The 27,774-nt window shown below is 34.3% G+C and overlaps 1 protein-coding gene across 1 annotated transcript in view; it reads left to right on the plus strand.

Moving 5' to 3' along the window:
• LOC140436139 (ATP-binding cassette subfamily C member 4-like) overlaps window positions 1-27,774 on the plus strand; it is a 48,261-nt gene that overhangs the window by 5,575 nt on the left and 14,912 nt on the right. Inside the window, exons 2-8 of the mRNA XM_072524846.1 lie at window positions 1,018-1,260; window positions 11,659-11,909; window positions 14,869-15,048; window positions 20,311-20,467; window positions 21,358-21,946; window positions 23,605-24,230; window positions 24,774-25,200. Of these exons, the coding sequence (XP_072380947.1) occupies window positions 1,018-1,260; window positions 11,659-11,909; window positions 14,869-15,048; window positions 20,311-20,467; window positions 21,358-21,946; window positions 23,605-24,230; window positions 24,774-25,200 (2,473 nt within the window). The remainder of the gene's footprint in view (window positions 1-1,017; window positions 1,261-11,658; window positions 11,910-14,868; window positions 15,049-20,310; window positions 20,468-21,357; window positions 21,947-23,604; window positions 24,231-24,773; window positions 25,201-27,774) is intronic.

Below are 27,774 nucleotides of genomic sequence, written 5' to 3' on the forward strand. Positions count from 1 at the left end.
CAGATGCTTGTGGGAAACTTTTCCTCCTCTCTGATGTGATACGAAGCATTGTCTAAGACTATTAATGACGGATTTTCCAGATTTTTTAATAATTTTTCCTCAAACCGATGTTCAAAAATATCATCACAAAGTATTTAACTTTCGTTTTTTCACGATTTATAAAAAAAATGTTTTGGTAGCGCTGATTTATCCTCAAGTACTACAGCCGACCAGTAGGAGGTTCGGTACCACAAAGCAGGTAGAAAAGGGAAAGCATAACAGAGTGGCTGTAACTAGAGTCATAAATTATTTTTCGGGCGTTAATCCGAAATACGACAGGGTAAAACGACTTCACTATAGTTTTTATTTCAACATATTTTTTATATTTCATGGAAATAAATATTCAACTAAGGTGACCCATTTATTACTAGTACTGTTTCGTACCAAGAATTGTTGAAGTGATTGAGTTTTACCTGTGCTAAAAGTTACTAGACGACCCTTTTTCTAATACCAGGTAATTAAATCTCATTTGGCAATAGGAATTTAATTTAATCCTTGAATCAGTCATAAGTTTATTAATTTAAACGGATAAAGGGCTTTTCCCAAAAAATATATTTAACAAGGACTAGTTTTCTTCATCTAGGTATAAGGTATCTATAAAATAAAAAAATAATTATTATGACAATCAATTCGTTCTAAAATCCTGATTATTTTTGAATAAAAACCGCACGCCCTCGACTCGTCGATTTCCTTTCCCTCAAACCCGCAAAGGTCTGCTTATAGTCACTTTCTACAATTTTAGTACTGTGCTGTACTGCGCGTTTAGCAGTAAGAAGACATTGAACGATATAAGACCTTTCAAATTATGTATTGCTTGGCATATGATTCCATTAATAACAATTTTAAAAAAATAATTGATTGGAACCTTGATTGAGTAATAAAAAATTATATTAATTTAACTTGGTCAAGAAAATAGTTGCAGGTGGATTTTATACGTATAGCAGGATTGGATTATTATATTAATTATAATTTTTTTAGTTATACAGGAAAAATATTTGCACGGGGTTTCAAGAGAGACCTTGAAGATGATGACTTGTATGAGGTCATAAAAAAATGTCGCTCACAACAATGCACAGACAAGCTAGAAAATGCTTATAATAATGAAGCCGCTACTACTAAACCTGGAAAGAAAGTATCTGTATTACGAATTTTATGGAAGTTGTATGGATTTAAATATTTTGCTTTAGGTATTATTCATATGACTTGGAGATTACTAACAAGGTATGTTGTAATGATAGTATTTTTTTTTATTTTAATAGCATATATTTAACTTAATGTTTTTTAAGATTATCTTGATTATAAACGCACCCAATTGCCCATACTATTTCCACATAAATTTATTATTATACATCCATACATAATCATACCCCTTATATCGTAATTATTTCCGACATACGAAAATCGCCTGTTTTCGTAGTTGCCATTTGGAAGCTAGTTATATGGTTGCGATTGTCGGATAAGAAAATCCGTATAAACTGTCAACTGTCAATTTTTTGTTTGGATAATCCATCGAGTTAGAATCTATGGAGAAGCTATGAGCATATTAACGTGTGTATTAAAAACGGCGTAGTTAGGCGTGGCTAACGATGACTATAAAAATATTAGTTATTCAAAAGATTTAATCATAATCTAAAAAAGTGCAATACATTTTTAATAAACTATGATTTATTTTCCACAAGGAATCTACGTTCCTGTAGTTGGCTGTATACCATATATTAAAAAATCGGTTGCCTGTAAAGTCGGTTTTACGGGCGAAGATTTTACGTGACAACGTCTTTTTCTCGGTAGAATATTTATTGATATGAATATTATTAAATTGCACAATAGGAACAAGGAATTGAATGAAAATAAGAATTGCACAAATTTTAACTATAGAAATATATTTTGTTTACTAAAACATTGTACATGTAAACTTAAACTTAACTAATTTCTATGTGAGTGATTTTGTTGAGGATAGGACGATGATAGGAGAAATATGAAATGAAAGAAAGTGTTTCTGCTGTAATGTGTCTTGCGAAAGTCAAGTCGATGGTTGTTCCTTTTAACATAGTTGACTGAGAGGCAAGGCATTCGCCGGTCCGGCGGGCCTCTCTCTCGTTCGGTGACTCATCGTAACAGACGTGAGCGGGCGTTACACTTTTTCATGAGTGACTCCGAGCCACAACCTAATTTAAGACGTTGTCACGTCAAAAAATTTATTAAAATCCTTTGTAAAAGGTATATATTTAAAAACCCAAACGGGCTATGTTAGACAAAACGTTTTCGGAGTCCATAATTCCATCACCAGTGTCTAGGAGTACATGAATGTAGCCACTAAATATATGGGTAAAAAACTGTTAAAAAATAATTATTTACATTTGGTTTACAGTATTTCTTATAAAAATGTTGTTAAAGTTGTCAACGGTGTCAACCCGTCTCAGGACTAGCAACTTCAACGTGGAGTCATATGTCGCCATGTTACCTAATCCAACTGTAACTTTAACATCTTAACATTTTATAAGAAATACTGTAAACCAAATGTAAATAATTTTTTTTAACGGGTTTTTACCCATATATTTAGCGGCTACATTCATGTACTCCTAGACACTGATGATGGAATTATGGACTCCGAAAACGTTTTGTCTAACATAGCCCGTTTGGGTTTTTAAATATATACCTTTTACAAAGGATTTTAATAAATTTTTTTTATGATTTATTTATCCCGCGGTAAACACTAAAAACACGATATATTATACATAAAGATAAATTAATACAGTCAAATACTATTAATTTATTCTCTGAAGTACGGGCCATTACTTTGTTTACATATTTGTATACTAACCTGTAGAACGTTATTCCTGAAGATTTTTTATTAACATTGCTTCTGTTACTGCAACTACGTTGAGAACAAGAAACCATTATTATGCACTATCACAATATATTATTACAGTTTCTATAAAAGTATTATAAAACTAAAAATATTCGAAAAACAACAAACGTAAACAAACATATACGATCTGTCAAAAGTGTCAAAACAATCTTAACAATATGGCCAAAGTGAGGTCGTTTTTAGTCACGTAATGCCCTCTCCATAGATTCTAACTCGATGGGATAATCACAATTCATTACAGGTATATGTGTATTTTACTTAAACTATATAATAAATATATAAAAAATAAAATTTATTTGTTTGCTTGAACATCGATAGCACCCTCATTTATAAAATACCTCAAGAGATTTTGTCTTATTGTTTCTGCATTTTTTACATACATATTGTTGTGGATTTATTAATTCTTATGTCTTTAATTTATAATGTCTTTACTAATTTATTATATTGTTCCTACTTTAATTTATTAAAAAGGCACGATCATTTATATAAGTTTATTTATCACTACATATACAATAATTTATTAGTAGGCGAACGTAACATTTTATCGCGAGCGCGTCGTCCGAATTAACTGGCCCTCCATATAAAAATGTTGTATTTATATACGAAATCCTGATATACTAGAACAGTCGAGAACATCAAGTTGGAGAATTCACCATAATTTGAATCTAGACTTCCACCGAAATTTCTACAATAAAACAGAATAATTAGTCATAAAAGTTAGGCCAGTATATTTATCGTAACATTGCCCCCCTCTTAAAAGATGGTTCCTCCTGGAACCTTGTCGGGACTGGAACCGGAACTGTATGCTGGTATCGGCAACTGGACCCTCTTTTACAACTTCCAGTTGTATAAAAATGACAAGGGACGGTTTTCTCTCCGCACCAGTAACTATGCGGATTGCAACAGACTAACACCTGGACTTCGGTGTCTTTAAAGATCTCCTCCACCATATTTCGGATAACCCTCCAATCTAATTGGCGGCACTCCAACTTTGGCATGGCTAACTTTTGCACGTCGGACTCTAGTACGTGCTCTCTCAATTGAAGTAAGGCTTCCCATACATCTCGGTAGGTAGGTTGGTCACGGGCAGTGTCTTTTGTTACCAGGTAGAAAAGGTAACGTGATGCATCTTGGAGTTTCAAGGTTTTACCGGGAGCTGGCACCTGGCATTGAAGTTCTGCAACTCGACCAAACTTCCTTCGAAAGACGGATGCCAACCCTGGTGCGTCTTTGATACTGGCCGGGATGGTGAGGGCCAGCGAGTAGTCATCGGGGAGCGCGAGTAGATCTTGCTTTTCTTCAGTGGTAACACCATGTCTCGCTTTACCGGTACCTCCATAGGCACCCATGAATTCCTCAAACGTGAGGTCAGACACATCGTGGACTTGGTTTACTTCCACTTCTTCATCTACGTCGTGGTCACCTTCGAAAGACGCCAGCCGGTTATGATGTACTATCATCGGCTTTCCCTTCGGAATCTTGCTTATTCGGTAGATGACATCGTTGATCTTCTCCATAATGAGGTATGGACCTTCCCAAAACTGCTGCAATTTGGGAGAACAACCTTTTCGCTTCTTGGGATTATACAGCCATACTTTGTCGTTCTTCTTAAAGCAACCCTTTTCGGCTTGTGTATCGTACCGTTTCTTCATTCGGTCGCTAGCGATCTGAAGGTGGGAACGGACCAACTCATGTACATCGTCCATTCTTCTTCGTAATTCGATCACATAATCTTCACCTGCTACATCTTCTCCAGGTCGACACCCAAACTCTAGATCACAAGGTAGTCGCATTTCGCGTCCGAATAGGACTTTCGCTGGTGTCTGGCCTGTTGATTCGTTAACAGCAGATCTGTAGGCCATTGTGAAGAACGGAAGGTATTGGTCCCAGTCTCGCTGATGATCGGACACCATCTTTGTCAAATATTTGCCAACTGTCCTATTCATCCGTTCTACCATACCATCAGATTGCGGATGATATGCTGTAGTTCTTGTTTTCTTCATGCCTAGTCTATCACATATTCCTTGGAATAGATCGCTTTCGAAGTTCCTGCCTTGGTCACTATGGATCTCCAAAGGCACTCCAAATCGGCTGATATATTCTTGGATCAACTTATCTGCAACGGTGGCGGCCTTCTGGTCTGGAAGTGCATAAATCTCGACCCACTTAGTGAAGTAATCCATTACTACCAACATGTACTTGCCCCCATTTTCACTTTCTGGAAATGGCCCTGCAATGTCCAAAGCTATTCTTTCAAACGGGCTTCCAACATTATATTGTCTCATAGGAGCTCTCCTTTTCCGGTGAGGCCCGTTACTCGTAGCACAAATAGTACATTTCTTACACCAGTCTTTTACGTCGTCGGAACTGTTCATCCAATAAAACCGTTCCCGAATTCGCTGAAGGGTTTTCCTTACACCAAAATGCCCTCCCGATGGACTGTCGTGTAACTGACGAAGTACTTCGGCTATTCTGCTCTTTGGGATCACCAACTGTCTTCTTTTCTCTGCACCGTCATCATTTTCCAGGACTCGTTTGAGCAAGCCATCTTCGATGATAAATGAGTCCCACTGGGCCCAATACGTCTTAACTACTGAGCATAGGTTTGATATTTCCTGCCAAGGTGGTCGACGGTTTTCCTCTTTCCATTTTCGGATTTTCTGTATAACTGGATCTCTCTCTTGTTCTTCCCTTATCTTAGTAGGCGTCCAGTCGTCGTTGACAATCGTCGTTCTTAGCACTGCTGCTTCCTTGGATTCCGTTTTGTTGCAGTGGGAACACTCTGCGGGGCATGGCCTTCTGGAAAGAGAATCAGCATTTCTGTGGCTAACTCCGGCTCGGTGCTCAATCTTAAAATCGTATTCTTGGAGTCGTTCGATCCACCTGGCTATCTGACCCTCTGGATTCTTAAACTGCATCAACCACTTAAGGGCGGCATGGTCGGTTCGGATTAAAAACTTCCTTCCATAGAGGTATTGATAGAAGTGCTCTACTGATTTAACTACTGCTAGAAGTTCTCTTCTCGTGACGCAATAATTCCGCTCAGGTTTTGAAAGAACTTTACTAAAATATCCGAGGACTCGTTCCTGTCCTCCTTGAATCTGAGACAGCACTCCTCCAATTCCCACATTACTTGCATCCGTATCTAAGATGAACTCTCCTTCTGGCAGTGGATACCCCAAAATTGGTGCTGTTATTAAATGCTTTTTCAACGTTTCAAAGGCATTTTGGCAGTCTATATCCCAGCGGTATTCTCTTGCTTCCTCTGTAAGTCGCGTTAATGGCTTAGCGATATCTGCAAACTTCTTAATAAACCTCCGGTAGTAAGTACATAGTCCAAGAAAACTTCTCACTTGATGTTTGTCAGTTGGTTTTGGCCATTCCTTAATGGAATCGATTTTTCCCTTATCCACGGCCACTCCTTCTTTACTGACTATATGACCCAGATAATTGACTTTACCTTGAAATAGCTGGCACTTCTTGGGGTTTAGCATCAATTGGGCAGCTTTAAGTCGATTAAAAACGTTTTCTAAATTCCTCAAATGATCTTCGAATGTCTCCCCCAAGACGATTATGTCATCTAAATAAACCAGGCATGTTTTCCAAGATAACCCTCTCAACACATTTTCCATAAGCCTCTCAAATGTCGCAGGAGCATTACAAAGTCCAAATGGCATAACGTTGAATTGCCACAATCCAGATCCTGTGGTGAAGGCTGTCTTTTCTTTATCGACTGGGTCCATTTCTACCTGCCAGTATCCAGACTTCAAATCTAAAGTAGAAAACAATTTACTTCCAGCCAATGTGTCCAATGTGTCATCGATCCGAGGCAGAGGATAACTATCTTTCTTGGTAACGTTGTTCAGCAAACGGTAATCCACACAGAACCTCGTCGTTCCGTCTTTCTTCTTAACCAGGACCACCGGAGAGACCCATGGACTCGTAGAAGGTTCTATCACCCCGTCTTTCTTCATTTCCTGAACAATCGTTTCAGCTTCCTCTCTCTTCGCCTGTGGTAATCGTCGAGCTGTTTGACGAATTGGCTTAGCATTACCAGTATCAATTTTATGCTTAACAACGGTAGTTCTTCCCGTCTTTCCTCCTTTCGGTACGAAAATATCACGATACTGCCGAAGAAATTCCCTTAATTTCCTTTTCTCCATCTGATTTAGAGACTGTCCTGCAACTGCAACCATTTGGTCGAATTTGTCGTTGGAATTATCAGATGTTGTCGCCTGACGAATTATGGATGTCACAGGTACACAAGTTCCTACTTTTGTCTCTTTCTTTATGGTCACTGGGTAGTCGTTGACATTGATAAGTCTCACAGGAATTTCTTTAGCCGAAGTCACCAATTCCTTTCCAATTATGATTCCACGGCCAACCTCATCGTCGTGGTTCCAAGGCTCCATCATAACAGGTCTCCCTTCGTCTACAATTCCCTGTAGTCGCGCTACTATGATCGTTTCGCTTCTCGCAGGCACGACTGTATCTTCTGTAATGGCTGCTTGCACAGTGTTGTCATTATGTGGATGGAGAAATACCTCCTCGTTGCCAACTTTGATTACCTTATTCTTAAAATCCAATTGGAATCCATGCATATTCATTACGTCCATTCCTAATATAACATCCTCTTCGATGTCAGCAACTATAACAGTATGGACAAACTTTTCTGCCCCAATTCCCAATTGTACCTGGATTTCTCCATGAATGTTGGCATTTTCACCTGTAGCGGTCCGAAGTCGTAACCTCGTTGGTAACAGTTTCTTTCGGCTGTTTATAACTGTCGGGCGTATAATGGTTCTGGTCGCTCCGGTATCCACCAACAACGTATGCTTTTTACCATTTATGTCTCCATCTACATATACACTATCTTCACGACATTTCAAAGAAGCTATTAGTATGAGAGGGTCTTTGGAAAAGTTCTGGGTCGAAGCTGCCCCCCTAAGGCTGACCCGTTCTAGTTTTCCTGATGGTGAGTTTCTTGATTTGCGTCGTACCTAGGGTGCTTACAGGAGCTTCGCACGTGTCCTATTTCGCCACAATTCCAGCATCTGATGGTCTTCGTTTTCTTATATGTCATGCTTTTCATCATATTAACGAGCTGGTCAAGTTTATCTTCATCTCCTTCCTCTTTTACAGTCCTAACTTTACTGTACCCGCCAGAGGCCTGCGTAGCTGACTCGTATTCGAGAGCGGCGGATAAGACATCAACCAGCGTCTTGTGACGAGCTAATCGTAGTGTTCTCTGCATTTCATGATCACGAAGACCATCAATAAACGTTTGAACGGCCAATTTTTCCATCATGTCTTCGGGAGCTGTTGGATAAGCATATCGTACTAATCTGGCAATATCTACCTCATATTCTTGAAGAGCCTCATCTTTCTTCTGTCTACGATTTTTAAGCTGTGACTGATATACATGCTCCAAATGTTCGTGGCCATATCGCATATTTAACCCCTTCTTCAGTTGTTCGAAATCATCGGTCTCCTCTACGGCTATGGTCTGAAGCACATCTAAGGCATCTCCTCGAAGAGCGATAGTCAGGTTTACAGCCTTTTCTTTTTCAGACCATCCATTTGCTCTTGCGGCTGATTCGAACTGTTTCATGTAGTTGTTCCATGATGATTTTCCGTCGAAAGTTGGGACTTTAACATGAATAGAACCTCCACTTCCTTCAAATTTCGGCCGTGTCTCCAACTTAAATTTCGTCTCGTCTTCTTTTATCTCCACTGTAATCGGATTGTTACCTCTCTCTGCTGTCCCTGTTTCTTCCATCTTCCTTTCCATCTCTTTAATCTTTTCTTCGAAGGCCAACTTATCGGCAGCAACTTGGTTTTTTAGCGAAGACACTCTATCGTCAAGAGCAGATATTTCAGAAGTGACTTTAGAGATGTTAGCAGAAACTTTGCTTTCCAGAGAAGAAATCTCGTTAGAAACTTTGCTTTCTAAAGAAGCGATGTCGCCGGATACTTTGTTCTCCAATGATGCGATGTCGCCGGAAACTTTGGCTACATCAGAAGACACTTTCGAAATATCGTCGGAAACTTTGTTCTCTAATGATGCGATATCACCGGAAACTTTGGCTACATCAGAAGAAACTTTCGAAATATCGTCAGAAACTTTGTTCTCCAATTTCGAAATCGACGAGATGACAGCATCTTCAAATATATAAGTCTCTGGATCTAGACCTTCTTCTAGCAAAGCGTTCTTTAGTCGTTGGACTAACTCAGCCTTTTTTCCGGTAGAAGCTAATTCTCTGTCTTCGAGATGTCTTCTTAAATTCGTCACTGTGAGCTCATAAATCGTAGCCATTTTCACAATTTATTTTACGTATTCACTTGTATTATTATTATAAGTCTAATTTATGTTCGATCCCACTCTGACACCATTTGTTGTGGATTTATTAATTCTTATGTCTTTAATTTATAATGTCTTTACTAATTTATTATATTGTTCCTACTTTAATTTATTAAAAAGGCACGATCATTTATATAAGTTTATTTATCACTACATATACAATAATTTATTAGTAGGCGAACGTAACATTTTATCGCGAGCGCGTCGTCCGAATTAACTGGCCCTCCATATAAAAATGTTGTATTTATATACGAAATCCTGATATACTAGAACAGTCGAGAACATCAAGTTGGAGAATTCACCATAATTTGAATCTAGACTTCCACCGAAATTTCTACAATAAAACAGAATAATTAGTCATAAAAGTTAGGCCAGTATATTTATCGTAACAATATATATTAGTACCCATTCTACCTATGGGTAGTAAATTGTTGTCATGTTCACTTCTCCAGTCACCATGACCCAATTCTCCAGTTTCATTTTCATGATCAACAGGTCTGTCAGAGATATATTTGTCTTTACTTCCAAATTTCTGGCAATTATTTATGGTTTTGGTTTTTTTGCGAATTAAAAGAAGCAGATATAATAATAGCGTTTAATAAAATCTTCTTCGATTAAAATTCATGTTTCAACAAATTGAATGTACAGATGTTAAACTATTGAAATACAATGAGGATACAAAACATCCGTTTTATCGGAAAAAGTTAAAATAATTTAAAAAAAAATTTAAGTAAAAATCCTTTATAAAAGGTAAATATATAAATTAAAAACCCAATCGGGCTATGTCATGAAGACAAAACGTTTTCGGAAACCATGTTCCATCATCAGTGTCTAGGTGTACATGTTTTGAGCCACTAAATATCAGGGTAAAAACCCGTTAAAATTTATCTGTTACAATTTGGTTTACATTATTTGGTATTATATTTATGTGGAGTCATACGTCGCCATGTTATCATATCCACTGGTAACTCTAACATCTTAAAATATAATACAAAATAATGTAAACCAAACTGTAACAGATAAATTTTAACGGGTTTTTACCCTGATATTTAGTGCCTCAAAACATGTACACCTAGACACTGATGATGGAACACGGTTTCCGAAAACGTTTCGTCTTCATGACATAGCCCGTTTGGTTTTTAATTTATATACCTTTTATAAAGGATTTTTACTTAAATTTTTTGTGATACATGGTATACAGCCAGATACAGGAACTTAGTTTCCTTGTGGATTTTAAAATAATTTCATCTTTATCCGATGTCCGAAGCATAGTTAAAAATTTCGGATGAAATCCAGCGCGAAAATATTCTGATTCGATTCTGACAAATGAGAATACTTTCGGATCATCGCGTCGTCGGAAAATCGGATTCATGGGACTCCGCCTTTAATAATATGTATCCATTCTTTTGTGTTCGATGCCATTTTCTGGCTACCAGCCATGATTTGCTCATATATTTTTGCATATTTCTGTAATGTTACTGTTACAGGTTTAAACCATTGGGACGTGCTGTGTCGGAGAGGTCTAAGCCCCTCCATGGAGACTTGCACAGCGAGAGTGGATTCGGGCTGAGCCATGTCCTGCCTCCATTGTGCGTCCACCCAGGGCATGGAATCTATTCTATCTTCACTCAATCTAACCTAATCTTCTAATTAATTACTATTTTAATGGGAATAAGCCTCAATTGAAGTTAAAAATAAGTTTATTGACGTTTCAATTTCCACTTCAGAAATACTTAACATTGGATTTCCGAAGTGAAAATAGAAACTTCAATAAACCTATTATTTTAAACTTCAATTGTGGCTTATTCCTATTAAAATTATAATTACTTTAAGATGCCACAAAAAATAGCTTCAGAACAATAATCCTCTAATGTGCCCAGAAAGTTTAGTTTTGAGCCTTTATCTTATTTCACTATTTCTGATTATCTTTGTTCTTTTAACACGTATTGTTCTTCTGCGATTCTCCATTCTTACTGCTTGAACTCTACTTTTTTGTCTTTTGTATAGGATTTCTGATATTCTATCTCTACTTCTTTTGGGTCTTTCGTCTTTTCTTTTGTAGTGATTTTCATTACATGTCATACACTAGATCTTATATGAAGATGGGTTATAAATTGAAATCGGCCCCCTTTTGAAGCGTAGTCTTTTAATATGTGTACCTTAGTTAGAAAGGTAGTAATCAATGTGTTAAATTTTGTTTAAGTATGCGTACTTATTTTTAGCTACAAATAAATTGTTTTTTACGCTACTACAATCTACTAGTGGGTACTGAACTTTATAGACGTACAGAAAACCAGAACGACTCAGTATAATCCTATTATTTAGTTGTATAATCTGTATTCATCTAAAATATTTGTAACTATATACTTTTAATTTGAGATCTTTTCAGTACTTTAGAGCCAGTGGCCATTTCAAATCTGGTAGCTTATTTCAAACCTGGCCAAACTCAGATGACATTAGAGGATGCAGTTTACGCTGCCGCACTCATGCTGGGACTAGAAGCGTTTCATAATCTATACTACCAAAATTATTTTATTTATATAACGGAACTGGCGATTCAAATTAGAATATCAATGTGCTCGTTGATTTATAGAAAAGCTTTAAGATTGAGCCCAAAAGCTTTTGAAAATACAAGTTTAGGTATGTTTGATTAGTTGTTTAGTATTACAGAACTAGAAAGATGATTCTATTTTGTGTTGTTTTTCTATGCCTTATTAGGTAAATATATTATTATTAATATTATTTTATTATATTATTATTATTTTATATACATATAAATTCTTCTAGTCTAGTAGCGGCATATCCTAACGTTTCTCAGCACCTAAACAGTTCAGGTGAATTAACTTTAGTTCAATCGAATTTCAATGTCTCCTATGTCAAAGTCAATGTTTGTTTCCCAAATTTTTATAATGAGGATCCCTTGGATTTTCATCATCAGATAGCCAAGCTTAATAATCCATTTAGAATTTTCACGAATGGTTCAAAATCAAGACTGGAAATCCTTAATATTTCAGATAGATTACGATGTTCCATATACTCCATAGAATGGGCTTTCAACAAAAAAAATTATAACCAACAAGTTGTAAATACGTCAAAAAAAATATCGATGGTGTAGATGTGTATATTTTGTTTCATTCGATTTTATAAGTCGACGTTATTCCATCAATTTTAAGATGTCTTCTGTCATTGTGTGTGAAAATTTTGTTAACTTGGTTTTTAAATTTATTCCATAGTTCATGTGGATTTTCTAGTTGTTCTCCGATATTCTTTATTTTATTATTAAATTATTTTTTAATGTTATCTTTTATGTTTATACCGTCAAAATTAATTATATTGGTTTTTGGTTTTTGTCATTGGATTTGTTAGTTTAATATCTACCACAAGAGATTGGTGATCCGATCTAATATCTGCGTCTGGAAATATAGTGCCTTTTTTGACAGCATTTCCAAAGCGCTCATTGACAAGTATAATCTATTTAGTTTCTAGAAGACCCAGAGTTACTGCCATCATCAAATGGGGCTTTTCAAGTATATAGTCGTAGGTTGGGTAATTTATACCAGGTGCTTGCAATCATCATGTCGTTATCTTTACGAAATTCATACAATTTCTTTTCACGATTGTTAGGTTGTCCAAGACTATAGGACCTACAGTTTAACCTCGTCGACCTACCCCAATTTTTCCATTGAAGTCGCCTATAATATATAAAATTTCATGTTTATTAAGCTTTTGTAAGATGTCTAGGATTTGATCATAGAGCTGTTCGACTTCATCGTTATATTTCCTATCTGCAGTCGGGGCATATATTTGAAGTATATTGGTTTTGAATAGTTGAGTAGTTATTGGTAGTAATATTATTCTATTCAAGTCTGGTACGAAGTTGGTCATATATTTAGTCAGTTCTGATGTTAATTTTTGTGATGCGGGTCTTCTATGCTGTTACCGGAGTAATATAATAGACTATCGTTCTTTTTATATGTCTCTGGCTCTAGCCATTTCAATTCGCTGATTCCGAGTAGATCTATTTTTATTTCTTGAATTAAATTGTCAAGTTTTTTTCTTCACGAGGTTTTCATATGTTTACGACCTGAGAGGCCTCGTGGTATAAATACGTTTTCCCTCTCCTGTCGAATCTTGGCTTCCGCTCTCCATGATTAGTAACGGTTTGCAATTAATGTGCCAATTCTATGGTGATCTTCCTGAGGGTACTCTATGATTCTTTAATGCAGTGGTTTCTCTTTGCCTTCTGCATTCTTATGCCGTTGACCATTTGTTGATTCATCCGGCTTTAGGCATGATTTCTCAATCCCAGGACAACAGAGTACCCTTCCACTTACCAGCCTATCTGCCCGAAGCCGTTAGTAAATGGTGGATTGATTAGATTGGTAATCACTCGGACGTCAGAGCCTCATTTGTTTTTTAGCAGGATGCACCGGATGAAGATATTGAAGATACTACAATTGTGAGTGTTAATAACTATAAATACTTAGGAACATGGATAACATCAGATGTAGACCAAACCAAAGAAATTAGGACACGCATTGAAATAGCACGCGCATCATTTTTTAAACTTAAAAAGTTTCTTTTTTGTCGGGATATAAGGTTAGAACTAGAATGCTTCGATGTTACGTGTTCTCTACTCTTCTTTATGGCTTGGAAGCGTGGACACTTAAACAAGTCCATCTGAATAAGTTGGCCGCCTTTGAATTTTGGTGTTACAGAAGAATCCTACGAATATCATGGATTCAAAGAATGTCTAACGTGGAAGTAACTAGAATGATAGGAAATGGGGCAAAAATAATATTAACTATCAAAAGACGAAAACTTGAGTACTTAGGACATGTGACAAGAGGGCAAAAATACGCATTATTACAACTTATTATGCCAGGCATAATAAGTTGTAATTTCCAACCTTCTATAGAAGATCTAACTTAAAGAAGGAGACCGGATGATCAGAATCAAGATCATCACATGGGCAGGTGACGTTGACATTTGGATAGGAGAGGCTATACGTTGATCATCACTATTCCTTACATCCCATTAGATATACACAAACCTGTAATAGCACATATAAGGATAGATGCTTTTTTTGCTGGATATTGCTACATATATTGAACATATTATTCATTTTATGAAAAATGTTTTTCGTTATAAAAAGTATAACTACAAAGACATAAGACAGCAAACTGAGAAGGATTCCTCTCAGTTGGATAGAATTTTTTTTTTGGCTATTACGAATTTTCTGTCAACGAAGTGATTATGGCAACAAAACGATTACATTTTAGTAGGCTCACTGTAATGATTTTAAAGTTCCTATTATGTGTGATTCTGATATCTCTTTTGTTCCAGTAAGAGGAAGCTAGGGAAACCTGAAGGTTGACTTGCTATGCTTACGTGTACCCCTGAGAAGACAGTCTATAACAAGAAATCAAGAAACAAGAAAAACTTTCTAGAAGAGAACACAGTTTCATGATTATGAACAATTTATTTTTTTTTTCAGTTTTACGAAAAGTTAACATATTTATCAAATTTAATGTATTCCTTTTTTTTATTTATTTTTGTTTTGTATTGTTTTAATGATTTAATTTAAATTTTGCCATAGGAAATATTGTCACAATTATCACCAAAGATATTCAACAATTCGAACAGTCTATATGGATGTTCAACGATGTTTGGATTTCTATTATACAAACGATTGTTATTTGTATTTTAATATATCTACATACCGGAAGTGCCTGCATTGTAGGAGTATTCATGCTATTGGCTCTAATACCAGTGCAAGGTAAGCTATTTATTTCAAAATAAGATTTTTCATGAATTTTAATACAGATATTGATAGTTTATTCACCTACAATATATAATTTTTTAAAGCGAAGCTTCTATACTGGCGTTGTATTACTTTTCTCTATAGTAAAATGCTGAGGCAAGCGTCACGAAACTAGCGCCACAAGATGGCGTCGTCATAGGACTAGCGTCACAAGATTGCGTCGTCACAAGCAGCGTCATAAAATAGCGCTTCTTCACATCTTTTGACATATCTTTCGCACATCTTAAGCCGAGATCTCATGGAGTGTGGAGAAGAGCTCTTCGCCAGTTCACGTTGGCGAAGAGACATAGAATATAGATAATAGTGAAAAGAAAAAAGCACGGTTGGCCCGCCACGTTACTGTAAAATTAGTAATTATTTTCTTCTTTATACCTACCCCAATGGATCGTGTCCCCTTGTTCTGTGAGATTCCAGCTTTAGCCTGCTTATTTTTATGAAGAATATTACATTCTGGCCACTTGATATTTCTTTCATTTCTTATAGGTATAACAGTTATATTTCATTCTATAGGTACCCTTTTGAAATTGCATCCAATATTCTTAGATCCTTCGTTTAAAAGTTAATCATTCGCGTCTGTTTTAGAAAAATAGTAGTGCGTGTTCTCGATTCATATTAAATATTTTTAACTTTAGTTTTTGTTTTTTCTTACTTTTCCTTGGGGTTTTGATTTTAATATGTTAAATTCGCCTTTTAATTAATGTTTGTGCCTTTAAGATTTTATTAACATTTACTTTTATTTTTGCTCATAATCTTTCTTTAAAACTCATTCGCTGACAAACTTCTTTTTTTTTAATTTTATAGCGCCTGCAGGTCTATTTTATGTTCTGAACTTATATAAAAATATTCAAAAAATTCTAAAACTTTTTACAAGAGCTCTGCGCCTAAAAATAGTTTTGTTCCAATTTTGGAACATGGTCATATATAATAAAAAATCAACAACGTCAATTTAAACTTAAACATTTATTCATAAAAAAATGTTAACATTTTAAGACGATTTATATACTTTCTTCATGAAAAGATTTGAAACAATTTAGGGGATGTACATTCATTTTACAAATACCACATCCAAAAGTTGTGTTTTTTTTTTACATATTTTGCGTCTGTTTCATTTTAAAGAAATTGGGTAATGCAGAACCGATATATTTTGTGAAACAGATCTTGAAATTTTTCCACATAATGTTCCTAACTTTATCTTATCTGGTTTTGGTTGTCGAGGGTTGGATAGTTGATATGTTGTCACAATGTTTCTTATAAACCCTAATAAATCCAATGGACGCATACTTTCAACAAATTCATCAGCGTTTGATTGCATTTCTTTATTTCATTCTATATAAAATCCATGCATTAGAGATTAAAGCAGATACAAGTTGTCACCACCATTTATTGTTACACAGTTTTTGTCTATCCATTAAACCAGTATTCGCATATAAGTATTATACTGCTGAATTGCGTAGAGAACGTCTACCATTATGTATCTTTTTTTCTGCTGCAGAATAACGACGTATCGATTTTGTAGGTTGAACTCCATTACAATTTGAAGCCACGTAAACAATGACATTATCTTTCCACTGCATAATGATTATATCTTCATCAGAACTTGTATATAAATCGACGAAACCTCTAATTCAGTTTTTCATTGCGTTTTTATTCAACGCGCATTTCCCAATTCAGTTACGTCTAATGGTGCTCTTGCAAACATATCCCAATTCATTCATGGTCCTGGTCAAAAAAGTAAAATTTTTGATCTGCAAAATTATGCTTCACTCTTTCGGCAAAAGTTGTAACTACAGATCCACGTAATCTCAAGTTACTCCCTCTTATTACGTTTCCTTTCAGTTGGTAAGGTTCGGTACCTTCAAGATAAACATTTTATACATACTGAGGTATGAGGTACTGAGCTGTGGTGGCTGTAATACGATATTATGGATTCATTACCAAATACAGATATGGCTTCACCAACCTAGACTTTTATAAACGAATTGTTTAAATGTTTTATAAGTGGTCTTATTTTAGCAAAGTTATCATTTTTTTTGTACTCTAAACCTCTTACTCGACATTACATTGACGATAGCTTCATTTCTGAGGTCCAAATCCGAACTCCAGTGCATAGCTTTTTGGGCATTGGAAATAACCAGAAATCAGTAGGATTGCAAAGAATACTTTCGAGTTCTTCAATCGATACCTCAAATAATGTGTTTGCCTTTTTGTGTCTCTTTTTACATTATATTGTCGTCTGTTATGTATTAAAAAAATTATCACAACCCAAAGTTGTAAAGAAATCGATTGCATTTTCACATTATTTCGATTGGAAAGTGATATATTTTCTTGATATTTATCTTGGGGCAAGACACCTTATTTTCAGTCATTTTAACCATTTGATTTATTCACGCTTTTATTAGATCGAGCAACATTTATTAGAGGTCCATCATCTCTCGTCGAGAACACGTCTTCAGCCTCTTGTGTCTAACATTGTGAAATAAGAGTTGCGTCAGCTGGAGCGTTCAGGATCTTTGATGAAAACTTATCAGAAAAATTATTAACATTTACATCATCCAATCATTCAGAATCTCTATCAGAATCTTTCGCTGGAGGATAAATGTATATAAGTATCTACAGAATGAAACTGCGTCTCATTTAGGAGATCGATTAGATTGTTCAGAGTATTCAGCTGAAATTCCATATTCCATAAAATGTTTTCACATCCATAATTCCAAACTAAAAAGAAAAACCTTAATTAGCAACAAATACAACTAAGTTCCATTTTTGGAAAACACCAAAAACTAGAGGTAACTCGGTATATTCAGTTTGAGGTTAAGCATTTAAACGATAGATATATTGTGTAGGCGTATAACATTACTTAGGCTTATCCCGATCGCAATATTTCACAATAGAAGATGGCTATAATTCAATTAGAAGTTATACACTGCACCTCCCTTGAAATTTTGATATGAATCATCCAACAAAAAACACTTATATACGAAACCGTTGGGTAACTTCAGTATTCACGTATTGTCTTGATACTTCCGAACACAAATAGTTCATCAACTTTGAGACCAACAGAGACATCTTGTAACCAACAGCGAAACTAAAAATTGAGTTCTTGTACCCAGGATTCCCACATGAGGAGTATTTGGCTGGTAGTGTGTCCCTATCGCGCATCAGAGTGCTATATGGGAAAAAGGGATGGTCTGGAGCATTGGAGCACGGTAGAGTGATTCCTACGTCACCGTTTTATTTTTTTACCCCTTTATTTTTATATTTTTAAACCTGTTATCATGTCATTGTCAAATATTATCTCCAGTCTTCTGTCAATAAGTTTTGTAATGTTCTATTTACGTTTGTGATTTTGTACAATTCATAGTTACTCTTTATAGTTTAAAAGCACAAGCGTATTCCATTCAACCTTCGTCAGTTTTAGTACTAGTAATTTTTGTAAAGCTTCTTTTTTGTTGAAACTAGCTCTTTTATTTCGTTATTCCTCCAGAGTTGGTTACTCGGTTTGGTTTTTGATTGTTTTCCGAGCACCTCTTTTGCACTTTTTTGTATGGTCCATAATATATTTTTTATATAATTCTGTTGGCTCCTATACATGTAAGTTAAGAAATTGATCGGATCTTCTCTGATATAGTTCGTTATTGTTTTCATGAATAAAAGTTATAATTCGGTTTTTAATTTCTTCTAAATGTTCTACGATTTGTTGCTCGTTAATTCAACAAAAAGAATTAATATAATTTTTCTTTTAACTAGAAAGAGGTCGGAATTCTAGTTTGCTCTCCTCGTGACCCCGATATCATTCACCTTTAACCTGAATCTTGTTTTACGGTAACGTAGTTTTATTATTTATTTTAGATTAAGGGTTGGTAGGATACAAGTGGATTTGTGTATTTATTTGGGTTTCAAAAAACTATTGGCTATTTTCAGTCTGTTGTTTTGATATACATCAATTAGTCTGATTTAATTGTCATTGAAAGTATCTTTTCCGGGGGATCCTATAATCTAATTATTATTTTGCTGATCATTTCTGTTATTGAAGTCGCCAAGTATTATTACTTCTCGCATATTGGACGTCTCTTCAATTACTTCATTGAAATTTTCGATTGAGATATTAATGAAAATTTTAAGATAATAACAGTGATTCTTTTTTATTTATCTTTAGATTTACCCGAAGAATATTCTCACTGATAACTGCCCTTCCATAATGCTGTTTTGCACTTTTGTTTAATGATTGTGGAGACTCCTCTTTTGGCTCTTTGGTCTTTAGGTATTCTACTATACAAGTGTACGCATTGTCGTTTAGTTTATGTACCAACTCCTTCTTTCTTCATCTTCACCAGTAAAAAAATATGTATAACCACGGAAATAAAATAAAGACTTACAAAATCAGAAAAAACTTCCCCAAATCGTGAAATTATTCTAAATACATAATTTGGATTTAAAATTAAAAATTGAAACTCCTCGGATATATATTCTCTCTTTTATATACATATTCTCTCTTTTTATATACTGTTGACTGAAGCAACAATAATAGCATTCGAAATTTGAATTGTGGAAGGAGTCTTAAAATATCAAGAATGGGAAAAATATCAAACCTGATATTGCTTCAAACTATTGATAAAGAAAAGAAATATTCTACAAAGTAAAAAGTAGAAAATTGTAATTGGGCCACAGAATGAGAAATGAAACCCTATATAAATTACTGAAGTGTATTCTACAAGGAAAAGTTCAGAGTAAGCAAGACAAAAAGTCAGCAAAAAAGACGACTATCCTGGCTGAAGAACTTAAGACACTAGTTTGCAACATCCACCACATAATTATTCGGAGTAGCAGCAAATTAAATTATTATTACCGGAATAATTGCCAATATTCGGTAATAAACAAGTACTAAAGAGGAATAGTTCATTCGGTTTTCATATTAAATCCAGTTTCTGCTAATCGCAGTAAATGCGACTTATATTATTCTAAAAAGTTTCGTGTTCATAGATCTTTTTATTTTTCAAATTCTACTATTACATCTGGTTAAAATGTTTAATTTTTTTCGATTGCAAGTTGCCATATATTTCTCTCCTCACAGAAATTGTCATCTAAATAAGATTCTCTAAAGTTTTAGTCTACACCTTTTCCACTTTTGTTTAAGTCCCAACGACGGTACATTTAGTTGCATTTGCAAAATTTTAGTTGCAAAATTTTAATACCATCAATAATATTTAAAATTTTTAGCATGGATCTCAAGAATCATCAGAAATCTTCGTTTGAAAATGGCGAAAAGAACAGACGAAAGATTACAAAGAATGCAAGAGAGCTTATCAACAATAAAAACTATAAAAATGTATACGTGGGAGCAAGTTTTCGCAGATAAAATTGGTGAAGCACGATAGTAAGTATTAAACAAACATTTTGTTATTCGATAAAAACTTTTAAAAATTACTACAACAATTTACAGCTAGCCGAAACGTAGAATGTAAAAAAAATATCGAGATCAACCTAAACAGATAAAACGAATATACGGTTATTGATTCACTTATGAAAAACCCACACACAAGTCATAGGGCCATAAGTAGAGAAATTGTAATTAGTAACAGTATTGGGCAAATAATACAAAAACACAAATTCTATCTCTATAAGGAACAGTTTCGTAACACCTATATCAAACGGATTTTCACCAACGAATAGATTTTTTATGAGTTATTGATAAAATAGTATCCGATGAAGATTTTTTAATTATTTAATTGAACTTGGAATAGGTCGATGTATGCTCACAGTGTTGACTAGTGACGAAGAAAATTTCACACTAAAAAATCTATGGAAAAAATCAGAGTGGCCAAGGGAGTGATGGAGATGTCAATGCTGAAATTAACGCTTAGAGATAAAAGTTCCAAATGTAATTACATTTATGAGCCAAAAATGACATGCTGTAGAAAGGATAGCACAAATGAAGTGGTATTGAGTCGTGCACGTGGTGAAAATGAATTAGATTAGCTGGACTAAATGCATAATAGAGTGGCGTCCTAAATTTAAGACATATGGAGGTAAAGTTAGACCTCACGATACGATAAACGGATGATATAAAAGCCTGACAGTAAATTAGATGTACATGACACAAAATCGGACGCAGTGGAGAAAATTTAGGAACGCCCAAGCTCAGAAGTGGATACTACAAGCTGTGTGATAATGACTAAATATATATTTACCTTTGATATGTTTTATTTTATTTTTTTTTAATTATTAAATAACAGTAAAATCATATAAACACTAATTATGTTTTAGCCAAGAATTAAAAACTTTACTTAAAGCCACATATTCAAAGATGTCCCTTGGAATCACCAGCAGCTTAGTAGCAAGATTCTCTCTTTATTCTGTATTAATGATCTACATATGGATACACAACGACATGAGTGCAGAAGATATCTACTACATCATGAAAATATTTGGTGCTCTTAGGGTGACCGTAGCAAAGGACTTTTCGATAGGGTTTACTAAAATGGGAGAATTATCAGCGTCTTTAAAAAGAATCACAAATATTCTTGAACTTGAAGAGTTGCCCGAAGTTGAAGATATACCTGATAATGACCCTTATGTTAACTTAAAGTGTGTTTCTTTAAAGTTTCAAGAGAAATTTGTTTTAAAAGATATTTCTCTGGAACTAGCAAAAGGCTTAAACATAGTAACTGGACAATTAGGTTGTGGAAAAAGTTCTTTAATCAAAGTAATACTAAGGGATTACCCTGAAGATGAGGGTACTGTTAATACAAGAGGGAGGATGAGTTACGCATCCCAGGACCCATGGCTGTTTCCGTCTTCCATCAAACAAAATATCTTATTTGGAGAGGAATATAATGCTTCTAAATATAAGCAGGTAAAATCAATTTATTTGTTCATATTGTTATTTTCATTTTTCAAGATACTAATGTCAAGTTATAAGTGATGTTCTTGTAAATGTAGACAATCTACATATCGTTTTTAACCAAACGGGACACTATCTTAGAACTTTTAATAGTTAATAAGCAGTCATCAGTTTACCAAGTTTGAATGGAAGTCTATTTTAATTTCTGCTTAGAGGACATAAAAACCAATATTTCATGTTGTTATAAAGACAGAAAGAAATAATAAATGTTCAGCAAAAGTTCATTTATTTTCATTTTTACAAATCATAAATTACAGACTATTAATATGAAATATAGAGGAATACAAATAATGTTAAAATAAATATATTAGATGGTGATGAGGTCAGGTAGTTATTCAGTTTATTGTATCGGGCATTGGGCACCAATTTATTAGACTGGAGCAACGATGTGATATACCTATGTACTTAGGATAGAACCTGTGAATAAATACTTGTGTCCAAAGTAGCTAGTAATAATGGCCGACTCTTGTTTCCGGAGTATTAGTGGTGTACGAAAAAAATTTGTTGGTACATATATTATCTTATATACTAAAACTCTAAGCCCTTTTCTTGTCCACTACTTTACTCAAAAACCCTATTAGATAATTAAAATATTTTTTCGGAATATCATTAGTATTACGTATGAGATTGTCAAGATATACTTTTGGTACAAAAATTCACTTCCGGTTTTGAGATAACCGGAAGTAAAAATTTACTTTAAGTTTTAGACCCCACAATGTATATATGGATCGAAAGGTCTCGTCGAGACGAATCTAAATATGTACTTCCGGTTGCGATCCGACACCGGAAGTGACCCGAAACGCGCATAAAACGTCAAGATAGAGCAAATCTGACACCGGATTCGTGATCAGCATGCAAAATTAACTGCTAAATGATATCCATGTCGACATTTGATGAACTAAAAATTGCATTCCGGTTTTGAGGTCGACTTCCATAATCACTGTTTTTTTACTTGCATTATTATTGATGAATGTTATGTATATTCTTGCGCTTATATCGTTTGTATTGATCTCTTAATTTTTCTCGCAAAATAAAAATTTCATTTAAAAAACTCGATGTCGAGTTGGTCCGCTAGTGTACAATAATTAATAAAAGATGTATATATATATATATATATATATATATATATATATATATATATATATATATATATATATATATATATATGACAACAAGTGTCTCATAAAAATATAAAGACAATGGACTGCAAAAAATTAAAAATTTAACGAATTTATTGATTTACCAAATTTAACACATAATGTTAACTGTTAACATTAAAATATAGGAAATAACTATATCCAAGTTAAACATATTTAAAATTAATTTAGCAACAAATATAGAAGACTGTAAAATATGAAGTACTGAAAAATTGTTAATGTAATCAGATAGATTTTTCTTATATCATTTTAGTCATCACACCCATAAAAATCAACTGGATTTAGAATTTTCTTCTAAATTCCATGATATAGATTTGATTAATTTATTCCATTCATTTTCACGATACTTTATTAGAGTCAAGGATGACCTATAACAGAAAAAAAAACAGTTCCAACATTAAGGGTGGAGATATAGAAAGAGAAATATTACTTTTAATATTTTTTTATTTTCAGGTTATTTTTGCCTGTGCTCTAGAATACGATTTCCAAATTCTAGAAAAAGGGGACGAGACAATACTTACTGACAGAGGCATGAATTTAAGTAAGGGTCAGCAAGCTAGAATTAACCTAGCAAGAGCTGTGTATAAAGAAAGCGATATTTACCTGATAGATGATGCTCTTACTGCGTTGGACAGCAGAGTTCAAGAACATATCTTTAAATATTGCATTCAAGAGTTGCTGAAAGATAAATGCGTAGTTTTTGTTACTCATAATCCCAAGCACATACAATTGGCAGATAAAGTTGTAATTTTAAAAGATGGGGAAATAAAATTTTCCGGAGATCAGCTAAATATTTCCACCGAACTATTAGAAGGATTAAAAACGTTATCTGTGAACGAACCAGAAGCAACAATAGATGAGGAGAAAGTTAACGAGAAGACAAAGCTAATTGAAGAAAAAACAAAGGCAATACGTAGAAAACAAGTCTACCATGAGGAAAAGAAATCTGGAAACATTGATTTTAAACTATATTTTCAGTATATCAAGATGGGTGGATATATTTTAAGTACTCTATTGGTTATTACTTTTGGTGTAGAAATTTTTCTGGACAGCGTATCACAAAAATTGCTAAGCAGTTGGTGAGTATCTCTTAAACATTTATATTCTATATACATTTATATACGGATGTGAAACATGGACCCTCTCAACCACTGATGAAAATCAACTGAGAATATTTGAGCGCAAAATACTAATGAAGATATTTGGACCAACGCAATGCAGCGATGGTTCGTGGAGAATTAAAATGAACCACGGGATGGATGAACTAATGCAGAGCGCAGATATTGTTAGATTTGTAAAGTCACAAAGAATAAACTGTCTTGGTCACCTAGAAAGAATGCCAGATAATCGAGCTGTAAAAGTAGTAGTAGGAGATGGAAGCCCCAAGGAAGCAGAACAAGAGGAAGGCCCCGTAAAAAATGGATAGACGACGTAGAGAGGGATCTTAAAACCATGAACATCAGACAATGGCAAAGGACAAGGCAGAATGGAAGAACATTGTTAAGCAGGCCAAGACTCACAAAGCCATTAGAAGAAGAAGATACGTTTATATACATACGTGTAAACATTTTACGATTTACCTTTTACCCTTAGTTATTTTATTAAAAAATCTACTTTTTTAGGATAAACCAAAAAGCTTATATAACTCGTCAAAAGGAAGTTTATATAAAAAATACGACAGCAGATATGGATCAGCTACTTACTGTTGCCAACTATTCTGCAACCATTTTCCTTAACGGCACTTTTAACGTATCATCAACTGCAATAAAAGAAATTAGTTATCTCGAAGTAGCTGCTTCTAGCACCATGAGTTTGTATACCATTTCAACAGTCGTTTTGGCTGGTATGGAGTTGATTAAAAGATACCTAATATTAAAAGTAGGAATGAAAGCTTCAATAAGTCTGCACGATAATATGGTTAACAAAGTTCTAAAAGCTACGATGACCTTTTACGACAACTTTTTTATTGGTAATATCCTCAATAGATTTTCTCAGGATTTCGGCGTTGTAGACGAACATTTACCAATCATTATGTCGTCTTTTGTAGGGGTAGGTGGTATTTAATTTTGTTATTCCTAACCAGATTATTATTTATTATTCAAAATTTTTAATTCCAATTTGTTTATTTCCTTTTTTTGAGGAGAATTCATTCAATGGCGGATCTAGAAATTTTTGTCGGAGGGGGTCATGGGTCTTAAGGGTAATTTTGATATAAGATTTAGATTTTTGCATCTTTCAGTGGCTGATCCCCAGAAATTTTTGTAGGGGGGTCATGAGTCTTGAAGGTGATTTTGTTATAGGATTTAGATTTTTGCACCTTTACAATTGATATGATTTGTGCTTCATGTAAGGGAACCATTTCTTCAATAATTATTAAAAAAAATTTTATACCCACATACTCTATGACAGTAAAATCAAGTGTACAAGACTATTAAACCAAAGGAAAGTTATTAAAATATAAATACTGAAAAATCAAGGACTGTCAATTTAAACTAGGCATTTTAAAGACAACTAATTTAAACCCACCTATCCTATGGCTACAAAGTCAAGAACAAACCAAAGATAAATAAGTATAAACCAAAGTTAAGTAATTTAAATACAATAACTCAATGTTAGTGTAAACATTAATGAATGTATTAAACATTCCTAATAAACTCTATCTTATCGTTGGATATCCGATGTCAATTTGTAAAAACATTCATTTATTCCTTATTGCTATACGGAGTGGAAACATGGACTCTCGGAATTACAAGTATGAAGTGTATAGAAGCCTTTGAAATATGTGTTCCGAAAGAACCTAAGGATTTCGTATATTGGAAGGGAAAGTAGAAGGAAAAAGAGGTCCAGGAAGAAGAAAGTGCTCCTGGCTGAAGAATGTAACAGACAGGACAGGCATGGACACACATTAGATACTAAGAACAACTCAAGATAGAGAGCAATTTGCTGTAGTTACAGCCACCCTTCCGTAATGAAGAAGGAACCTTATGAAGAAGTGTAAACAACATTTTATTTAAATTAATTTATTCAACAAAAAACATAATATAATTTAAGAATAGTTATTTATATAACTTGGCATATTAGGCTACAAGTGAGTGAATTATTTTTTTACTCGGTATTGAAATTTTTCTCACGAATTGTCAGCAACAGCCGGCAACGAGTGGTAAATAAAAATCCAGTGATTAAAAATGCTATAAGAATAAGATAAGTAAATATTATATAATTTTATAAAATGTATTATTCTTTTCACCTATCCGATTTAGCAAATCGCTCTATGATTCCATCAACATCTAGAGAAAATCAGGATGCACATTGATTAGTGCTTATAAACTAATTAACATTCCCTCCGAAGTTGTATTTCTAAGGTAAGTCTTTAGACGCTTAAGCGTATAAAAACTAAGCTCTGCTTTTGCTGCAGTTACTGGCAGTGTAATTGACATATGCAGAAATATTCTGATACTTGGATATATATGAATATCGTAGTATTCTAATACTTCTAAAATAGAATCAGGAAGTTTTTCATTATTTTGCACGACTCTTTTCCACTTTTGAATCCACAATGAAAACTCTTGTTCTAGTGTGAAATATGCAGTAGATGGTCCAACAATATCCTGGAAGTCAACAATTTTTTTAATGCAACTTTATCTTCTGGTGTGTTATTAGTTTTAGGTAAAACAACTCAAAGAATAAATAGATTCATAACTTTCAGTGAAAGTCGTTCTTCTAAATCAGTTAAGATATTGTTTAAAAGGGGTAAATAAATACATCTTCGGAAATATTCTTCGCAAGAGTTAGCAGATTGGTTTTGACGACAGGTTTGACGAGAAACTATACCATCTTCAATTCAATGTCTGGTTGTTCAGCTATTTCGTTTAATTCATACTGAAGTTTGCTAAAAACAGATTCAGCATTTTATCTTTTATTTTGTGCATGTAGTGTCCACTATGGCCTCAGTAGCTTTCTTCAAATCTAATGTTGGTGACTGAAGTACACGACTAAGTGATACAGTTGTACCTAAAATATCACTAAGAAAAACTACTGAAATAAGAAATTCTGGGCTCCCAATAGTTTGCATTAATGAAAATGTAACGAGTTTCACAAATACCTTCGACAGCCCCCAGTTCCTTTATTTGTATTCACTAACGTATCAGACAGAACTAATACAACAACAATATTCACTTTGATATTTATTATAGATAAATTATAAAATGTAGCACACAGTCTCAACAATTATAACACATATTCAAATTACAAACAACCAATTCGTAGACAAAACTGAAGATAAGAAATACCTAGAACAAAATAAAAATCTGCTGATTTCGTGCGAAAAGTCATGTCATGTACATTGAATAAGCAATAATGTGTGGGCAATAATTCTATCCCATCGATAATTCTCTAGCACTCAAATGACGAATTGATAAAATTTGAAAATCGCGTAACTCTGAATTCGCGGAGGTCGGGGTAGCGTTAGTCGAGGTATTACTGTATTCAGAATTGTTGATTTTTTTTGAGCAATGTAAAAGGCTTCCGCAAAATTCTACACTTACCCCTAGAATAAATGAGTTTGAATCATTTCAACTCTTGACTTACTGTTTATAGCATTGATGGGTTTTAAATTATTTTTTT

This window comes from Diabrotica undecimpunctata, chromosome 3 (assembly GCF_040954645.1).
Source record: "Diabrotica undecimpunctata isolate CICGRU chromosome 3, icDiaUnde3, whole genome shotgun sequence".
Taxonomy (NCBI): Eukaryota; Metazoa; Arthropoda; class Insecta; order Coleoptera; family Chrysomelidae; genus Diabrotica; species Diabrotica undecimpunctata.